The 19,827-nt window shown below is 52.0% G+C and overlaps 1 protein-coding gene across 1 annotated transcript in view; it reads left to right on the top strand.

Moving 5' to 3' along the window:
* Window positions 1-5,169: 5,169 nt before the first annotated feature.
* The window catches only part of LOC149336795 (sodium-coupled monocarboxylate transporter 1-like), a 66,791-nt gene continuing 52,133 nt past the window's right edge, over window positions 5,170-19,827 (top strand). Inside the window, exon 1 of the mRNA XM_089553142.1 lies at window positions 5,170-5,505. Coding sequence (XP_089409268.1) covers window positions 5,170-5,505 — 336 coding nt within the window. The remainder of the gene's footprint in view (window positions 5,506-19,827) is intronic.

The following is a 19,827-nucleotide window of genomic DNA, read 5'->3' on the forward strand; positions in this document are numbered from 1 at the left end:
TCGGCGTTGCGAGCGGAACATCATAGGCATCACTCTGGCAGGTGGTCGCCAGAGAGCAACCTAGGAGGCAGGTGGGCCACCTATTGGTCACGTGACCTTGAGGCGTCATCACAACCTGCCCACCGGATAGTGAAAAAACGGTTCGCCGTGGCAGGTGATAGCTAAATTAATTAGTCACTCGAGAAGAGCAACCTCGGTCGCACAAGCCCCATCGCTTGGAACCCCTGCTATCGTAGGGCAGTGGTGGATCGTTTAACCGCTGCACAACTGCGCCAGGAGATCAATGAGGTCTCCCTGGGCTCTATAAATATAATGCAGATAATTAATGCGTGATGCAGTCACAGCGACTGCATGGCAATCGACAAGCGGTCACGGGCTGTTGTACTCCACATCGCGCTGGTTGCACTGTAAACTTGCCACAGTTATTATGCGAAGCATATTAACGTAGGTTTCGGGCCTTCGCGCGACGCCCGGCGGCGGCCACCATTGACCTTCAAGTGACCTTCAAGTAGGTCGCGTGACATGACGTCACGTGATGTCGTCACACCGGCTGCAGATGGGGCCTCATATCGCGCCGTCGGTCGCCTCCCGGCGGTGGCCACCATTGACCTTGAAGTGAGATCACATGATGTGACGTCACGTGATGACGTCACACCGGCCGCAGATGGGGCCTCATATCGCGCCGTCGTACGTCGCCCGGCGGAGGCCTCCACGCTTCGGTTCGCGCCGTCGCGCGCGACGAGGCGGCGGCGCCACCATCGCTGCATCACGTGATATGTGACGTCATGCCAGGGATGAGGCGGCGCGCGCCCGCCGTCGCGTCAGTCTCTGTGCCCGCAACCGCGCCAGCGTCTTTGCGCCGGGCGTGTATGCGGTCAAGATGCCTCCAAACGCTAAGGGCATGCTTCGCATCCACTGGGCTTAACCTTGATAAGCCTCCAATTTTTTTGTTTTCCATCGTATTCGTTTCACAAATCATCCAGGTCCACAATTCGCGTAGGATTATACTGCACTCGTTTTCCGAAAGTAAATACACTTCAGAAGGCCAGCTTACGGGGTATATCTGCAGCACCACGAAGGACTAGCTGCAAATAATAAATATATTTTCGCAGTTAACTTTTTATGCCGTTAGTTTCTTCAGTTTCTTTCCTTGGTAGCTAATTCAGCAAAAACTCATACGCACAGTTGGGTGTCCAACAAGTTAATCTTAATTAGAGGTAAGTTGATGATAGGATGCGATGGCGGCTTGCTTATTCGTAACTTACAAGTCGCGTTCCTCGTTGAAAAATGAATTTTTCTCAAAAACAATTTTGTTTCACAAGACGGATACTCAGGGCAAGCAAAACGTAGAAGTGACTGCTTAATTAAGAAACCTGACGAAACCAGCCCATTACTAAATATTTCGTATACAAGTATCCCTCCCTCAGTATGAAAAATTACCATTATCGTTTCGAGCCGCCGCGGTGGCTCAGAGGCGGTGGCACTCGGCTGCTGACACGAAAAACACAGGTTCGATCCCGGCCGCGGCGGTCCTATTTCTGTGCAAGTGAAATGCTAGAGGCCCGTGTGCTGTGCGATGTCAGTGCACGTTAAAGAAACCATGCGGTCGAAATTATCCGCAGCTCTCCACAACGGCGTCCCTCATAGCCTGAGCCACTTTGGGACGTTAAACAGCATAAACCAACCAAATCAATAGCACTTCGATCCCATGCGGTTTAGAACTCAGCCATTCAGTGACTGTGGAAAAGAAAGCACTTCCTCCGTATCGGTTAAGCATCGCTTCTTCGTCTGAGAGGACTTGGAATTCCTGCCGTCTCAGTTTTTGTAGTGACGCGCCGTCGATCACGTAAAATCACTCGCTTTCCCATGTGGCGAAAATGTTCCAAGACCCAGCCTCCATCTGCAAAGTTTAAGCATAGTGAAAGAGAAGCCATCCCCAAGCCAAACTCGGAACCGACATCTAAGATGATATCACCAGCGGTGAACTTTTTTTCGCAGAAGCATTTAGCGCCGCATGTAGATGTGTCCACATTCCCGCTGTCGCACAAAGAACACCCAGAAGGGCAACAATAATGATCACCACCATCGCGCCCGTAACCGCCTGTAAACTGCGATTAACGCCGGCACCAACCAGACAAACTCGTCAACACCATCCCACTTCTCTAACCCCTATATTCGCTAGAACAGAAGCTTACAGGGTTTCATTGTTTCCACGCACAATAAGATTGGAATCAGCTAGTTCAACCTTTGTCCCATGAGTTTCAACCAATTATTGCTATATTGTGTTGTTCTTTTTTGAGGTGTTGAGGTTTTTTTTTTTTGTGGCTTGATTGACTTGTTCGTCCACTCTGCTTGAACTTAGTGTCCGCAGTATTTTGTAAATAAAATAAATAAATAAAACATTTGTCCCAACAGAAGGCTTAGGAACGCATAAGCGCAAAAATTCGTACGGGCCGTGAATAACGTGCGGCCGACAGGGACCCCCTCCTTCGTGCAGCGTAACCACGGAATTCTATCAAAGACAACAAGAATTCCATGCTGCTCAATACTCCACTCGTTCACGGTTTCTTAACGCGTTAGGCTAAACTATCAAAAGAAAGTTGGACGAACAAAGGGCTCCTTACTCGCTTCCACCGGACCGCCTGAGCGATCTCTCATGATGAGAAATCTCTCATCGCCACCGCTTCGAGCAAAACAAGAAGCAAAACGCCTAGGGCATGCCGGCAGGAAAACACGCCAGACGGATTTCGCTGATGCTATGGTCTCTGTCGTCAAGTTAACTGTCGTATAGTTTCTGACAGGTAAATACACATTCCGTTTGTATGTAAGCCACTGTGCATTTTTTTTTCGTCTAATGAGAAGTTCAGAGTGTGCGATCATTCTCAATCTCTTTCGCATTTAGTAACCCTTGTTTTAGCATACGCCAAAGCGAGTCAGTATAGCGGTATACTTACTCGGCGGCGAACAAACTTTGCCAACTATCAAGAATTTAAGCAAGTACCGACATTATTTTTTTCTTTCATGTTTTCCTCTTTCAAATTGTGAAATTGTTTAGCGGTCGCAATGCGAACCGAGTGAGAAGAGACATGAATTAGTGCCGGCATAAAAAGAAATAAATATAAATTTGCCCATGTCGAGCCTCTTAGAGCACAACAGGCTTAGTGAGATGAGACAGATATTAGTTTGGGCAGAAATAAAGAAATGAAAATTAAGTGCCCTACCCGCACCACCTGTTCGCACAACTGCCTAGTGAAAAGAGACAAGTTTCTTTGGGCAGATGGAAAGGAAATAATAATAATGCTTCCCAGCAGTGAGAAGAGACATATATTAGAAAGGACGGCAAAAAGAAAGCAGAAGTGTCCTGCCCGCACACAGGGAGAAAGACAACAGGCTGGTGGAAGTGTAGTAAGAAAAAGAAAGCGCACAACGACCATGGAGGAAGGAAAACTTAGAAAATAGGCCGTTGCTATTGTACGGATGGATGGATGGAAAAAACTTTATTGTTGATAAATTTAAAGTGTTCTTGACCCTTACGGGTCACTGGGCGCCGTGGTCGATCCTTCGTCCAGGATGCCGCACTTGACTGCTGCCATCGTGGCTCGGCGTACGAGAAATCGTTGCGCTTCCTCGTCCTCGCTGGCCAGCAAGTGCTCCCACTGCATCACACTCGGGTTGTTTATTCTTGGCTCTCAGCCTGCCTTCGGGCAGGTCCAAGTGACATGTTCTAGTGTAGGTTTACCCTGACACCATGGACATTCGTCTGCATAGTGTGTAGGCAAAATCTTGCGTAGTTTCTGCAGGTGCGGGTAGGTACTGGTTTGTAGTCTGCGCCAGTCTACAGCCTCCTCTTTGGTAAGCGTTTTGTGTGGGACTGGGTACCGTTTCCGCTGACCCCTGTAATGATCGAATATATCTGAGCACGTGGGGGTAACTGGATCAAAGGTGCCCGTGGTGCAAAGTGTTGAGTCCGCTATTGTAGGGACCATACCGTGACGGCGTCACTGCTCGTGAAAGCGCCGCGCGCCAGAAAGATGCAGTCGCTCCACCTAAGGGAGGCAGCTGCCTCTTCTCCTATGCAACTCCGTTGACAACGACAGCATTCTGCAGATGCTTGGCAGGCACCCCGCTGCCCCTTAGCATTAACGGCGTTGCTGTATGCCTCATTCATAAGGCAGGCTTAGGACCCACACGTGAGGTACGCAAAGCTTTATGCAATGTGCCTCGGATAGATGTGTCCTCTCCTGTTTACATGATCACGACGCAGGGGCTGTGCCTCATATTACACGCGTGCAGGACCAGTGTTCTTGGAGAGCGGCCAGCGATTATTATGGTGATAACAGCGCAATTGCCTATTGTTGCCGGCAGCCTTTCTTGCTTAACAACCAACCCTCACGAAGAGGATATGACGCAGAGCAGAGTGGCATGTGCACAGGGATCTTACCGACGCGCCTTCGCCTCCTGTTCCTTTCGCTTCTGATAATCAATTTTGGACGTGTAACTAAGGCGCTACGTTAAAGAGCTGCTTCCCTCTTTCCGTATAGTGAAAATGACGTGTCTGAGATCTGTGGCGCTGCTGCTTCTCCAAGACTGCCTAGCTCAAAAGTTACGCACGCCCAACGTGCAGAGGTACAATTGTGACCTTAACAGTGCCTCAAACTATGACCAATAGTACCTCACAGTCAGACTAACCTCTCTCTGGCCCCTGTTCCCTTCCCCACACACAGACACGATGAGAGCGTTAACTAACATAAGATCGTAACACACACTACACTCCCATGGCCTGAACTCGATAACGCTCTCATCATATCAAAGCTGAAAGGAAAAGTTATCATTTCACACATACTACGGAACATCTGCGCATTATCCTGGGAAAAAATTCGGACATACAGCTATCGCCGATGTAGGGAAGATCGGCTCTCGATGTTTACCTGCATTCGACTGCTGTCACACCAAGATTGCTTACGCATGTAGAGCAGTGTCAAGTCTGCCTGTTCAATGAATCGGTTTTCTCTTGCCTTCGACTGCTGCAGATCGAGCACAGATGCCCGGCGGGTCAGTAAAAGGGTGAGCGGCTGACCGCACGTGGAGACTCAGCTGCCCGGAGTGCTCCGTGGGGCCCCCTTCAAAGCATCTCCAGCGTTCGCAGCTTCGCAGTCGTGGAAAGGGAGCATGGTTCAAGTAGTGGACTACGTCGCCTTCTCTCTGCTTACGGGCGCCAGTCTGGGCGTGGGATGCTACTTCTCCTTCCACAGGAAGAAGGCGGCGCCCGGGAAGAGCACCGACGAGCTCTTCCTCGGCAGCAAGTCGCTGCAGACCCTCCCTCTGGCCGCGTCTGTGCTGGCCACCATTGGCTCCGCGACTGGAGTCGTCGGTGTACCGGCGCACATGTATGCGTACGGACTCCACCTCAGCTGGGTTCCCGTGATAAACGCGGCCTTGATTCCGTTTGCTGCCGGTGTCGTAGTTCCGGTCTTGTACCAGCTGAACATCACGTCAGTCTTTCAGGTTAGTAAACTTTGTATCGATCCTGGCGCAGGAGCAACAGCAAAATGTTTTATGCTAACATTCTCGCTGGCCCCCAAAATGCCACTTTGGGCTTTTGAAACTGAGAAAACTTTTTTCTATAAATGCTTCATCGAAAACAATGCAAATCGAGTAAAATAATAGAGATATATACAACAACGTGGATGACTGAAGTCGACAATTGTCGTGAATGCACAAAGGCAATATAAAAGAAGAGACTTGCTATTGAAGTACTTCTCCATAGAGCTAAAAAAAGGCATGAATGGCCATGCGTGCAGAGGGCTGCAAAAATAAAAAAAGCAATTCGTACGGCGTCTCGCACGTGCTTGAGGGATTTGCAATCACTCTATGGTAGAAACTTTTCCTTTTCATACTTCTTGACCCTGTACTTTGGTACTGTGTGCACTTGAAGCGACGTCATAGTATCCACCAGCATCGCCGATAGGTGATCTTTCTTACCGTAGCTCTAAAAACACTTGCAAGATTTTCGGACGTGGTAAGCACTTTCCGGTGCACTTGAAAAGTCGGATTTCCGCAGCTAGTAACGAAAGGCTTTCTGGCATGACCGGCAGCCTCACAGGGCTTCCAGCCGCTTGGTCTTAGCCAGACTCGTCAGCCACATCCTGGTGGTTGATTTAAGCTCGGATGTTACTTGCCGTGGCACTTTCAGTGTTCTGATTCGGTTTACGGAAGTGCCATTTTCGACTGGAAGTCGGGAGTAACGGTGTCATGCAAACTATCTCGCTGAAGATGATGGGGGGTGGTGGTGAAAACGTTTATTTCGAAGGAACGGGAGGTATGTGTGGATCCGCCCGTAAGGGAGCGATCCTCACAAACATTAGGTGTAGGTCCCTAGATTAGGACCCCAGTGGCGGTGGCCGCCGCCCGGGCGTGCCCGACTAAGGCTTGTTGGGCCTGTAAGTCGTGGCAGCCGAGCAGGGTCGCCTCCCAGTCCTCCCGGGTTGGGTTGGGTATGGGGGCAATAGCCGGGTTGGAGGGGCAGGCCCACACCATGTGATAGGTGTCAGAAGACACCGCAATACAGTGCGGGCAGCTGCCGTTACATGAGGGGTCAGAATGCTTGAGTGCTGCCGGGCACAGTAATGTATTGGTGAGAAAGTGGAGAAGGAGCCGCTCATACGCCTTCTTGATGCCTTTACATGGGCTCGGGTAAAGGCAATGACTGTTTTGATAGTAGGCTGTAATTTCTTTGAATGTATACACCGGATTAAAATCGGGTTCCTGATCGGGTGGGGAGGAGAAAACAGCCCGGTGAGAGAGCGCGCGGGCGGCTGCGTCTGCTGCCTCGTTTCCTGCCAACCCCTGATAAGCAGGGGCCCATATTAGGCAACGGTGTGCGGGGTCCGTATCCCGTATGCAATTTTGGTAGATTCGATACGCTAGGAAGGGAGTGCAGCCTTGTTCGACGTTCCGACAGGCCCCTCGCGAGTCGGTGATTATGTATTTTGAATCGGAATGTGAGGCCGCGAGAGCAATCGCGACCTCTTCTGCTTGTGTTGCACTTCTGGCTCTGAAGGTGAGGCCGTTAACCGTGTTACTGTTGTGAACTATCGCGACCGTGTACCATCCACCGTGGTGAGGACCGGAGGCGTCCACGTAGTATACACCTGTTTTGTTGCCATAATGTCGGGCTAGCGCTTCCGCTCGTGCCCGGCGCCTACCATTATGGTCTTCGTGTGACATGTTTGCTGGAAGAGGCCGCACGTGGAGGGCACGTCTCCACAGTTCTGGGATGCGAAACCTGTCTTCCATTGGAGGGGTGTGTTGGATATGGAGTCGAGCAGGAAGGCGGCGACCCGACTCCGTTAGCGACAAGCGCGTGTACTGGTTTGTAAGGTGCGCCTCCCGGAGCTCCCGGAAAGTATTGACCACCCGAAGAGCCATAAGACGGCTGTTTGAAGTAGTGACGGGGAGGTCAAGGGCACGTTTAACAATTTTGCGAAGGATGATCTCAAGCGCATCCTCCTCTTGTTTCCATAGGTGGAGATAAGGAGTCGAATAGAGAATTCGACTGGTTACAAAGGCGTTTGCCAGCCGCAAGGCATCCTTACTTCGTAACCCCCCGCGTTTGTTGGAAACCCGGCGGACCATACGGCCCACCTGGTCCCCCACCTTTCGTAGTTTGGCCAATGTAGTGTCTGGCCGTCTGTGTTTGTGGATGTAGAGTCCTAGTACCCGTATCTCGTCACTTTCGCGTATGGGACCACTCTCAAGAGAAAGAGAGATTTTAGTTGCGCACTTCTGTGAGGGGCGGAGGTGCACAAATTCCGATTTTTGAGGGGAACATTGAAGACCGCAGCGGCGGGCGTAGCGGTCTACTATCGTCGCCGCTGTTTGCAGGCTGATTTCAATGTCTCCTGTGCTGCCCTGCTTGGCCCATATGGTTATGTCATCGGCGTACAGGGCGTCCTGCACGCCGGCGACACCATCCAGCTGTGCCGGCAGGTGCATCATAGCCAGATTGAAGAGCAGCGGGGAAAGTACCGCTTCTTGGGGGGTTCCCCGCGTGCCGAGTAGGTAAGGACCATGCTCTCTATCTTGGATGCGGATGTAGGATTGACGATCCATTAAAAATTGGCATATGTATCTGAATGTGTTAAGGCCACAGTCGGTCTGACTTAGCTTAGCGAGTATGATCTCGTGTGTTACATTGTCAAATGCCCCTTTGAGATCCAAGGCGAGTACTACCCGGTCATTATGGGGGCATTCGATGGGGTCAAGGACTTCCCGATTAAGTTGCAGGAGGACATCCTGTGCGGATCTGTGTGGGCGGAATCCGAACATGGTGCTCGCAAAGACATGTTTGTGTTCAAGATATCCAGATAACCTATCCCGCACCATCGTCTCCATTAGTTTGCCCACACAAGAGGTGAGAGAGATGGGGCGGAGGTTATCTGTGTCAACTGGTTTGCCTGTTTTAGGGATGAAAGGGACCAGAACCGTTTTCCAGTCAATTGGCAGGGGGGTGTCCCCGCGCCAAATTGCATTGATGTAGACGAGGAGGGACTGGGATGCCAAGTCGGGCAGGTTCGTCAAAAGCTTGACGGTGACCTTATCTCTTCCTGGCGCAGTGCCCCGTTTCATTTTGGCGAGGGCCGCCCGCATATCATGGAGCTCGAAAGGTTGATCTAGCTCCGTGTTCTCCTTGCCTGCATAAGAGTACGCAGATCCACGGGGTCTTGGGCTGTACACAGATACTGGTCCTGAAGTTTCTGTGCCAGTTGAGTTGTGTTCCCAGGGAAAGCATGCATGGCTCGCTGCAAATGTTTTTGTGTTTCTGTTCGTGTTTAGGTTGGGTCGATTCGGGCTCGAAAGAGCCGCCACGTGTTGCGGCTGGACATTTGTCGCGCTGCCGTGTTACATCTATCCACCCAGATGGAGTCGGTGAGTTGGGCCGCGTACTCTGCCGCTTTCTGGGTAAGCTCGGCAATTCGAGCTTTAAGCTTTCTGTTGGTTTCTGGCGTCGCCAACGGCGGACGAGGCTGCGACGGGCTTCCCAGAGGTGTAGAAGGTGGTTATCCACGTCCGTGACCGCCTCTGAGAGCTGTATCTGAGTTTCATGCGAGCATAGGTGTGCCAGCAGCTGTTGGGACCATGCCGGGTATCCTTGCCCGAAATGGGTGTATTATCAAGTGAGTGAAAATTTTGCCTGAATTTCGTCCAATCTGGGATACGGCCTTGTGTTCTGGGACGCTTGAGGGGTCGTGTGCGTAGTGTAGTGTTAAGGATGCAGTGGTCGCTACCGAGGGTCTCCTCGGTGTTGAGCCAGTCTGCGTGTCGTATGTTGCGAGTGAAGGTCAAGTCCGAACACGTATCCCGTGCCACAGAATTCCCTAGCCGTGTTGGGTGGACGGGGTCCGTGTGGAGGGTAAGCCCGGCCTTCGGGATCAAGGTGACAAGGGCCGTTTTCCAGTCAATGGGGAGCGGGGTTTCCCCCGTCCATATCGCATTGGTGTATTCTAGGAGGCACTGGTACGCTGAATCAGGAAGGCTTCAAGTCACGACCCCCAACACCTCTCCCTATGATTTAATAAATGTTTTCACCACCACCACCTTTTGCGTTCCGCCTCCATCGAAATGTGGCCGCCGCGGTCGGGTTCGAACCCGGGTACTCCGGCTTGGTAGCTGAGCGCCGTAACCACTGAGCCACCACGGCGGGTACCAGTGACGACATACTATACTACGTCATTTTCAGTTGCGTCGCAATTTAATACGGAAATTGCTTTTCTGAGGAAAGGAAAGGGAGCGGGAGCCCCCACATCTCGACATCTCGGTGGACACCTCAACCGCGCCTTAAGGGAAAGGTGAAGCCTCCGAAAGCATGCAATTGAAGGTGCATATGTCATCGGTCCGAACCCCTGTCTCAAGCTATCCTCCAACTTGACTAAAACGTTTAAGCTATATGCAACCAGAAATGTTGTGACACCATCCGCACGCTGTATGATGAACGGTTCCTCAAAATTTCTGTGCGAATATACCAGAAATGCTGCCATGACATTGAGTTTAGCCAGTGATGCCATCTCTGGGATTTCATGCGTGCCGGCTTAGAGCCTCATTCAGTCAACTCGTCGGCACTAGTGGTCCCTTTGTATAAATAATGAGTCCAATAAACTACTTTTCAATTCTTTTAGGTTTCCTGGCATAGTGTTTGCCTCATTTAGTCGATCAGCTTGTTTTGGTCGCCTGTTCCTGTCGGTGGCCGGTGTCTTCATTCAATAGTTATTTGTTTAGGTGTCCTTCGGCTGGCGGGCGCCTCAACACGGTGAGCCATCCGCCAACTGCCTTCTCCTTTGAAGTTTTATTGCGAAAGCAATACTACGCCAGGTGTCGCCTCTTCGAGTTACAGCAGCCTACCCTTCATGGTCGGTGGTCGGTCATGTGACTACTGACATCATAACAGAGGGAGAGATGGGGCACCAAGTCGGCTCTTCAGCGCGTCGCAGCTAGACTTCGCGTCCGAACGACAGTTGGCGGTCGGTCATGTGACTACTGAGTCATACCAAAGGGAGAGATGGGGCACCAAGTCGGCTCTTCAGCGCGCCGCAGCTAGAACTTCGCGGCCGGTCGACCACCTGCGAACGGCGGCAAGCGATTGACGTCATACAAGTTGCTTGCGCCGGAACCAAGGCTAGTTTGATTCTTAGTGACAGCAAAACAGTAATCTGCAACATCGGAAAGGGCAGGGTCTCGCCAGAAACGGCTCGAATTCTGTCCGCAGCCAAAACTGATCGCAAGATCACCTTAATTTCGGTCCCAGCACACACATCCGTCCCCGGTAACGAGGCGGCCCACATGTTAGCCCGAGATCTCTACTTCCGGGTAACTGTAGAGCCGCCCGACCCCCAGGGGATGGACGAACGTTTGCAAACGTACGCGGAAATCGCCGTGCACTACAGGTTAGGCAGGCGTCTAATGCCACCACCAGATCCAAACTTAACCAATACAGAGGCCATCGCCTGGCGACGATTACAGGCCGGAAATTTCGTTAACCCTGTCTGGTTATTTCAAACCACGTCAGACGATAAAAAAGGTGCCAAATGTAAGACCTGCGGAGCGAGGGGGGCCCTCGATCATATAATTTGGCAATGCCCTGGATCCCCAGGTGCTGAGGACAATATTAAGAGTAGAGAAGCCTGGGAGGCCCTTCTGCGAAGCGAGGTCCCCGCCGACCAGAAACGAGCTGTCCGCCTGGCGGCTGAAGCCGCGAAGAGACAATGTATCTTCGCCAGTTTTTAGTCGCGGAGGTCCCATCCCCCGTCCCCTAGACCTGCGTGCCAGGGACGGGGAGTAGGGGGCCTCCTACATCGGTGGAAATAAAAGTTGTTATCAATCAATCAATCAACAGCCTGCAGGCCTTGCTGCGGGGATCGCTACCGGGTGTAGAGAAAAGTAGCGCCTGCTCGCTGGTTCTTCGGTACAGCTATGGAAGACTTCGGACGATGGGGCACCAAGTAGCGGACACCATGTTCGGATTTTGCCCACATAGATCCGCGCAGGATGTCCTGCTCCAACTCGACCGCGAAATCTTGAACCCCATTACACAGCCCCAAAACGATAAAATTGTCCTTGCATTTGATAACGTAACTCACGAGGTCATACTCACACATTTGAGTGAAACTCACTGCGGCACCAATACCTTCAATTACGTTAAACAATTTCTCACGGGCAGACTGTCCTACATCCGAATACAGGACGAAGAGCACGGACCTTTCCTGCTCGGCACGAGGGGGACTCCACAAGGCGCGGTGCTGTCCCCTCTGCTATTCAACATTGCCATGATGCGCCTACCCGCCCTGCTGGGTGCGGTCGAAGGGGTCCAGCACGCGCTGTACGCCGACGACATCACCATCTGGGCTACGCAAGGATGCCTGGGAGATATGGAGACCAGCCTGCAAACGGCCGCCAGCATAGTGGACCGCTATGCTCGAGACTGTGGTCTGCAATGCTCCCCGCAGAAATCGGATTTCGTGCATTTACGTCCCTCGCGCACATGCTCGACCCAAATCAATCTCTCGTTGCAAAGCGGTCCCATTCGCGAATCCGAGGAAATCAGAGTCCTTGGACTCTTCATACACAACCAGCGACGCTGCGACACAACACCCGCCAAGCTCCGGCAGGTGGGGGATCAGGTGGGCCGCATGGTCCGCCGGGTTTCCAACAAGCGCGGTGGGTTACGACGCAAAGACGCCTTGCGGCTGGCGAACGCATTCGTGACCAGTCGAATCTTGTATTCGACTCCCTACCTCCACCTGCGGAAACAGGAGGAGGATGCCCTCGAGGTCATCCTCCGCAAAATTATGAAACGAGCGCTGGACCTCCCAGTTTCTACCTCTACCAGCCGCCTTATGGCACTGGGGATGGTGAACACTTTTAGGGAGCTTCGGGAGGCCAACCTCAACAACCAATACACTCGTCTCACAAAGACAGGGTCGGGTCGCCGCCTTTTAGCCCGACTTCACATCCAGCACACTCAATTCACAGGAGAGATGCCGCCTTCCCGTACACTGGAGACGCGCCCTCCACGTGCGGCCTCTCCCCACCAATATGTCCAAAGAGGATCATAATGGCAGGCGCCTGGCGCGGGCGCAAGCCTTGGACTGCCATTTTCGGAGCAAACCAGGAGTCTTCTGCGTGGACGCGTCCGGTCCGGACTCCAGGGGATGGTACACGGCCGCGGTCGTCCACGAGGGTAAAACGGTAGACGCCCTTACTTTCAAGGCCCAGTCAGCAATTCACGCAGAGGAGGTTGCCATCGCTTTGGCACCCTCTTACACCTCCTCCAAATACATAATCACCGACTCACGAGGGGCTTGTCGAAACGTCACGCAAGGGTGGGTTACTCCCCTAGCTTATCGCATTTACCAAAATTGTAGCCGAGACTCGGATCCCGCGCACCGATCTATCGTTTGGGCTCCAGGTCACCAAGGCGTCCACGGAAATGAGGCAGCCAACGCCGCCGCCCGCGCGCTCTCTCTCCGGCCATTTCCCACGGGACCCGACGCCGACCAGGACTTGGATTTCAATCCAATTTACACTTTTAAGGAAATATGCGAGTACTACAAATACACGCACCAAACTCTTCCCACCCCATGCAAAGGGCTGGGGAAGGTCAACGAGCGGGTACTCCTGCGCCTGCTCACCAACACGATGTTGTGCCCGGCAATTCTACAGCATTTCGATCCTAAATTCGACGGGCGGTGCTCACACTGTGGGGAGGTGTCTGACACCTACCACATGGTGTGGGCCTGCCAGCAGAACCCATTCCTACCCCATATCCCGAACCCCACCCGAGAGGACTGGGAGGCGACCCTGTCCGGTTGCTGCACCCTTGAGGCCCAAAGGGCCTTAACGCAACGCGCCCGGGCTGCGGCAAACGCCAATGGTGTGCCTGACTAGGCATCCCACCTAGTGGTTGTAAGGGCGTGACCCTTCAGGTCACGACTCCCAACACCTCTCCCTATGATTAAAAAAATTCAGGGGGCACTTTGACTGTCTAAAGTGGGTAGAGGCGGAAGCGTTTTCCGCACCGCCTTCGCTGTTTCTGTGGCACTGGTGGCGTCACATATATTTGAGTACTAATTACCAAGTGATGGCAAATCACTAATTAATTGTTAATTGCTGATTAATGACTGAATACTAATTAACTGCTAATTAATGACGCTTAAGCTTTGCCTTTAGGAGTGGAACGCGACAGCGCGTTGTAGCGCTGCCAGGGAGTCCACGCAACGCCACCACCCGTTCGGCGCGATGCGTTGCCCTTTGAACGCAACGCTTTTTGAGGAGAGGAAATGGCGCAGTAATTCTCTGTCATCTCGGTGGACACCTGAACCGCACCGTAGAGGAAGGGAGGTAGGAGTGAAAGAAGATAGATAAAGAGGAGCCGTAATGAAGAAAATGAAAATTGTATTTGAGGAAAGGAAATTACGCAGTAACTGTCTCACATATCTCGGTGGACACCCGTCAAAATTCAGGGGGCACTGTTTTGACCTAAAGTGTGGTCACTGATGCGTGGTTAAGATGTTAAGCTTCGCCCCTAAGAGTGGAACGCGACAGCGTCTTGCAACGCTGCCAAGGAGTCCATAGAACGCTATCGCCCATTCGGTTCTACGCCTCGCTCGTCGGTAAACTGGTTTTTGAGGAAAGGAAATGTATCTGTGTCTCATTTGTCGGTGGACACCTAAACCTCGCCGGAAGGGAAGGGAGGAGGATGGTAGTGAGTGAAGACACCGTATTCACTAGACGCGCCTTTGTTCATTCCAAACCATCGAGCAGGCATGGCGGAGTGGATAGCGTGCTCGTCTCTCACGCCGAATACCGGGGTTCGATTCCTGAGCTCGACCAATTTCTTAATCGCTTTTATTTATTTATATGGCCTGACTAGTAAAGCTAATTAGGCTAATTGGGTAATTAAGCAATTAAGTAAGCTCAGTCCCACTTGGAGCATCACTATACGATCCCTTCAATTGGTTGTATGGTTACTAGCCAAAGTGCAATTGGCCCGTTTGAAATTCGCGCACTGTGACGTCACGACCGTTTCCGCCAATTGAAAAGCGTGACATTTTCTGTCGACAACTGCTGCTTACAACGATGAGACATTAAAGGCTTCCGCCTTAATAAATGTTTTCACCACCACCACCTTCAGCGTGCCGCAGCTAGATTTGGCGGCCGAACGACAGTTGGCGCTCAGCAGCCGGCAGCGTTCGTCGCCGCCGCAGCGTCTACTGCTAGCCAATTCCACGCTCTAAGCGACGCCAAGAGCTTCGGGCGCACAGACGCATCGCAGTCGGCTGCGTTCGTCGCCGCCGCCAGTGCCTCCGCGCCTACTCCAGATATTAGCAATGTGCACCACCCATAACCGAAACACATAGCGTAGCCAAGGGGATATTGCTTTCACATGGGCCTGCCAAAGCATAGACATGGTCCCCAAAATACAAAACCCTAGTGCGGAGCAATGGGAGACTCTGCTGTCCAGTGACCGCTGTGAAGACCAACAAGGTCTGGTACAGCGAGCTCAACGGCGGCAGTGGCCAGCGGAGCCCTGGACTGAGGGCAACCGACCATTGATTAGAGGCGGACGACTTCGACAGAGAAGGCTCCTGGGGGTAGAACCAAGACGTCTCTGAAGACGCCCCCAAACCGCAGGAATAAGCATTAGTAAAAATAAAGTTTTCCCTTCCTTCCTTCGCAATTATATAGGCTTCACCAAAGCTACGCCCCAGCAGATTTTTGTTCCTGAGGAGGCTAGTCGTGAGGACGTGACTGCCTCCATTGCTGGTAATAAAGAAGTAAATTGCGTGCAGCACTTCGGTGGCCGCAACTTAAAAGTCATCGTCTAGAGCGAAACCGCCTTCGCTACAATCGTCGACGCTCCCTGTCTGACCATCGGAAACACAGAAACACCTCAATCGCGAGATACACAACTTCCAAGGAAACACGGAGCAGCTAGCGATCGAACGCCTTGCGTTCACAATACCTTAATCAGTATCAGGATCCGCGCCGGCAGGAATATTCGTACGCACGCTGCGATAATCCGTAACTGGGTCAGCTTTTCCAGCTTCACAACCTTCCCTTGACTCCTGCCAAAATGCGCAGGGAGACGGCGCCCGAGAGAGATATTTTTCGCAGTCAAATTGTTGGCGAACCTTCCTGACCGGGCATTCGTAACCCTACTCCAATATATCAAAGCCATTTCGACCGCGGACACTTCGTCGCCATCGGATTGGAAGACATCATTGGTAACCTTTATATCGAAGGCGCGGAAACCGGTAAACACAAACAACCTCCGGCCCGTCTCCATCACTTCTTGCGTACGAAAACTGTTGGAAACGATGGTCCGTGACCACCTCTTGGAATATCTCGAGAGCAAGAACACCTCCGCTGACACCATGTTCGGTGCGCACTCCGGGAATCCCGGAAACGAGGCCGCCAACCTTTTTGCCCGAGGTTCTTTAAACCGGGCTCCGGTGGCCTCGGATCGGGGATTCTCGAAGGAGCGCATGCACTCATTCAGTGAGCTGACGCAGGCCTACAGAGCCTCACGCCAGCTCTACTCCCGCCCCGCTCCTCCCTAGATAACAAACAAGCAACACTCTGGCGCAGACTACAGACACACTCTCTCCCCTCACCCCTTACCCTAGCCCACTATCATCCATCCTTTCCCACTCCGTCATGCGCCCTATGCCCAGAACCCTTCGCTTCTTCCCTCCACATCCTTTCCCTCTGCCCGGCGGACCCTCCCCCGCGGGACCTAGAGAATCTCAAGACATGGGAGGACTGGGAGACCCTGCTGCGCTCGGAGGACCCGGCCGTGCAGATCATCGCCACCGGCCGGGCTGCCAGTGTTATGGACCTTAGGAACATAAACACTTGAGTGCAGTGGGGTCGTGTGGGGACCCTGGGGCGTGCCCCAAATTTCTCTTGAAATAAAGTTTTTTTCTCTCTCTCTCTGTTTCCGACCTAATATTGTCACGTGGGTAATGAGGGTCAACAGCGCCGTACCCCAGACGTGCGCTTCCAGGTCACTTTCACACACACACTTCCTCTTGAAAGGCGCTTTCGTCTGCACGAGCGCTGCACGTCCCAAGCAACCACCGATATCCTTCGGACGGCCGACAGAGGTCTCTTTCGGATGTTCTGTACGTCCGCTGAACATCCGCAAACAGCCGGTAGACGTCCGTCGGCCGTCCGAAAGGTGGCCGAAGGTATACGGTTCGCCCGCCAACGGACGTCCAGTTGAGTACGTCCATTGGGGGATCTTTCACAGATATTCGCATATATGGTGCATGGGTGCTTTTTTCACTCCGCCCGATGCAATAAAACCAAAAACAATTTGATGCATACCGCGCATATTTTATTGTGGTTGATGATACATCAGCAGAGCAATGGGTTATATTCGGAAAATTTCTTAAATGTGACTCTTCAAATGTGTCAAGCTTGGGACACACATCCGTAATCTTCCTACCCACAGGATTTCTGAAATAAAAAGAACGCGGCAAACATCAGTCATGTGAAACAAATGGCACAAAGCAGCAGCCCAAATAAAAACATTGGAACCAATTAATAGAAGTGTTTAATGCTGCAATTATAACAGACAATGCACTTTAACAAACACCTCAATAAGTATAAGGCAATAACAGCTCTCACTTTTCCACACCATATTTGACTATGTATCTGTTCTTTATTTATTCTCATGGGTCTTATGGCACTAACCTGCGCAGCACTGTACGCGACTGTGCACAGAAAGCCGCAAAGCTTCCGTTGCGAACCGCTGCGAACTACACGTGCTTTCTATACTCTGCCTTTCGCGCGTTGTGACTTTTTATATAGGCACAGTGAACCAAGCGATGCGTTAAAAAATTAACAAGATGCGAAAATACTCTGTTCCGCAAGTTTGAAGAGGAGTGGGAATTAGCCGCGCGAGTTGAGGGCTCCCGCAGCTGTGTGATGTAGGCTCCCGAAAGTGTGAGAACAGCACGCACTTGTGGAAGCCATCTCCTCACGCTTACTGCTCCCACTGTCCTGTGAACGAATGTTATATGAGCATGCTGCATTGTTCTAGAAGCAAGTTCAAAGAAGTGTCCTTATACATGCCTTCGTAGGCAGTCACATGTGCACTAAGCCTTCTTTAAACCAAGGTCGACGCAGTACGGGATTCCGGTGTTCCAGAAGAGCTTCAGGCGCTTCCCGTATCTTTCGAATTGCTTAAGTTACATACTACTTTCGTCCACAGACCGAACAAAGCCCCACATAATAACAGAGCTATAAAGCTCTGCGCGACAACACTACGCGACAAATCAACAACAGCGCTACGGAGCCGTACTTATGGATTGGATTGGACTGACCGCGAACTGACATCTATAATGATGGTGATAGCAGAATGCACGGGAGTTTTGATACTTACGAATGGTTTTAATGGAAAGTTTAGCTAGCAAAACGGTGGACATGTCCCACAACTCCACTGATTTGGAGAAGTTTTATAAATATAAAACTATTCATTGAGTTTTTGCAAAATTCTGCAACACCTGCTTCTCCTCTTAGATAAGTTTAGCTCGTTGGCGGCTCTTGCACTGCAGGTAGGAGTGGAATCGCACCAATTTACAAACATCTTCGCGTCAAACACTCCAACTGATGCAAATAAAACAGTATACATACACGAAAGGCGCAAATTTTCTGTGAAATAAAAAACGTCCATACTCATGGCCTGGGAAAATACTCGGCCTTACATCCTTCGGACGTACACCTCGTGTCTCATGCGGATATACAAAAGTGGACACTGTCCGTACGTCCGGCGGATGTACGAATACGGATATCCGAAATCGGATTGTGTTCGTACGTCCGATGGACGTCTCATTTCGGCAAAGGACGTTCGGATCTAGCTCGTACGTGCGACGGATATCTGTGGTTGCTTGGGGTCTGGGCTACGGCGCTGTACGGAGTCCGCATGCGTGATGTAGTCCGCGATCTCCTGCGGTCGTTCTCTATACATCGGACGAGGACAACCGACGGGGAATCCTCGAATGCCCATTTCCTTGTATGGGCACCGGCGATAATCATGTCCAGCCTCACCGCAATGGTAGCACAGCGGCTGAATGTCTGGCGCTCTCCAGACATCCGTTCTGCGGCGTCCTAGCCGCTGGGGACAATTCGGCTCTGGAGGTGGAGTTCGTGTAGCGGCGGAGGCAGGTGTGTCGTAACGTCGGTTCGGCTGGGATGGAATAAAACGGCGTGTGACGGCAGCGTAGCTGAGATTCGGGGGCTGAGGCTGGACAAGGCCGGGAACAGGTAGTGCTGTACAAGTACCTAGCGCTTGCTGCACCTCCTCACGGACGACGTCAGCAAGTGGGCTAGGCTGAGGCTTTTCCTTGTCCGTAAAGAGCTTCGCCAGTTCCTCCCTGAGGATACATCGAATCATCTCACGTAAGGAGTCTGCCGAATTCACTGTGGCGCCCTCCACTGTGGCGGTGAGCATCGATGCGGTTGTACGGCCGTACTGACAGGCCCTCATGTCAAGGGACTTTCCGATGGTGCTCTCTTCCTTTACGAAGTCAGCTACAGTGACTGGAGGACATCGAACCAGGCCGGCGAACAGCTGCTCCTTGACACCTTTCATAAGGAATCTCACCTTCCCCTCCTCCGACATGCTTGGGTCCGCACGACGGAAAAGCCTCTTCATTTCCTCCACATGCACCGTCACACTATCGCTGGGGAGTTGATGTCTTGCCTTTAAAAGCAAGTCAGCCCTCTCCTTGCGCAACGTGCTGTCCTTGAAGGCTTGGAAGAACTCTGTTTTGAACGTATCCCACGTTCCAAGGCCAGATTCATTGTTCAGAAACCAAGTCCTCGCGTAGTCTTCAAGGTCGAAATAAACATGCCGCATCTTGCAGTCAACGCCCCAACCATTGTAGATGGCCACCCAGTCATACTGGTCCAGCCAGTCTTCGGCGTCCTCGTGTGGTTGACCGTGGAAATAAGGTGGCTCTCGCTGGTGGTGGAGCAGGACCGGCGACACTGTAGCTGGAGGATTCATCGTTGTAGGACCTGCCCTCCGTGAACCATGGGAAACAGGGAGCAGTCCAGATTCGGGAGGAAAGCCCTGTAATCGGCGACTGCCCTGGTGGACTGGCGTGTCTACATTCCGTATTTGTCCGGGGCTTGAATTGCGGCTTGACGGGGGCATACGGTGCATTAACGAAGTACCCAGCACCTCCACCAGATGTCCCGTTGGTAATCAGCGGCTGAGGGCCAACAGCGCCGTAGCCCAGACGTGCGTTTCTAGGTCACTTT

This window comes from Amblyomma mixtum, chromosome 7 (genome assembly GCF_055824585.1).
Source record: "Amblyomma mixtum isolate Tamu chromosome 7, ASM5582458v1, whole genome shotgun sequence".
NCBI classification, from domain to species: Eukaryota; Metazoa; Arthropoda; class Arachnida; order Ixodida; family Ixodidae; genus Amblyomma; species Amblyomma mixtum.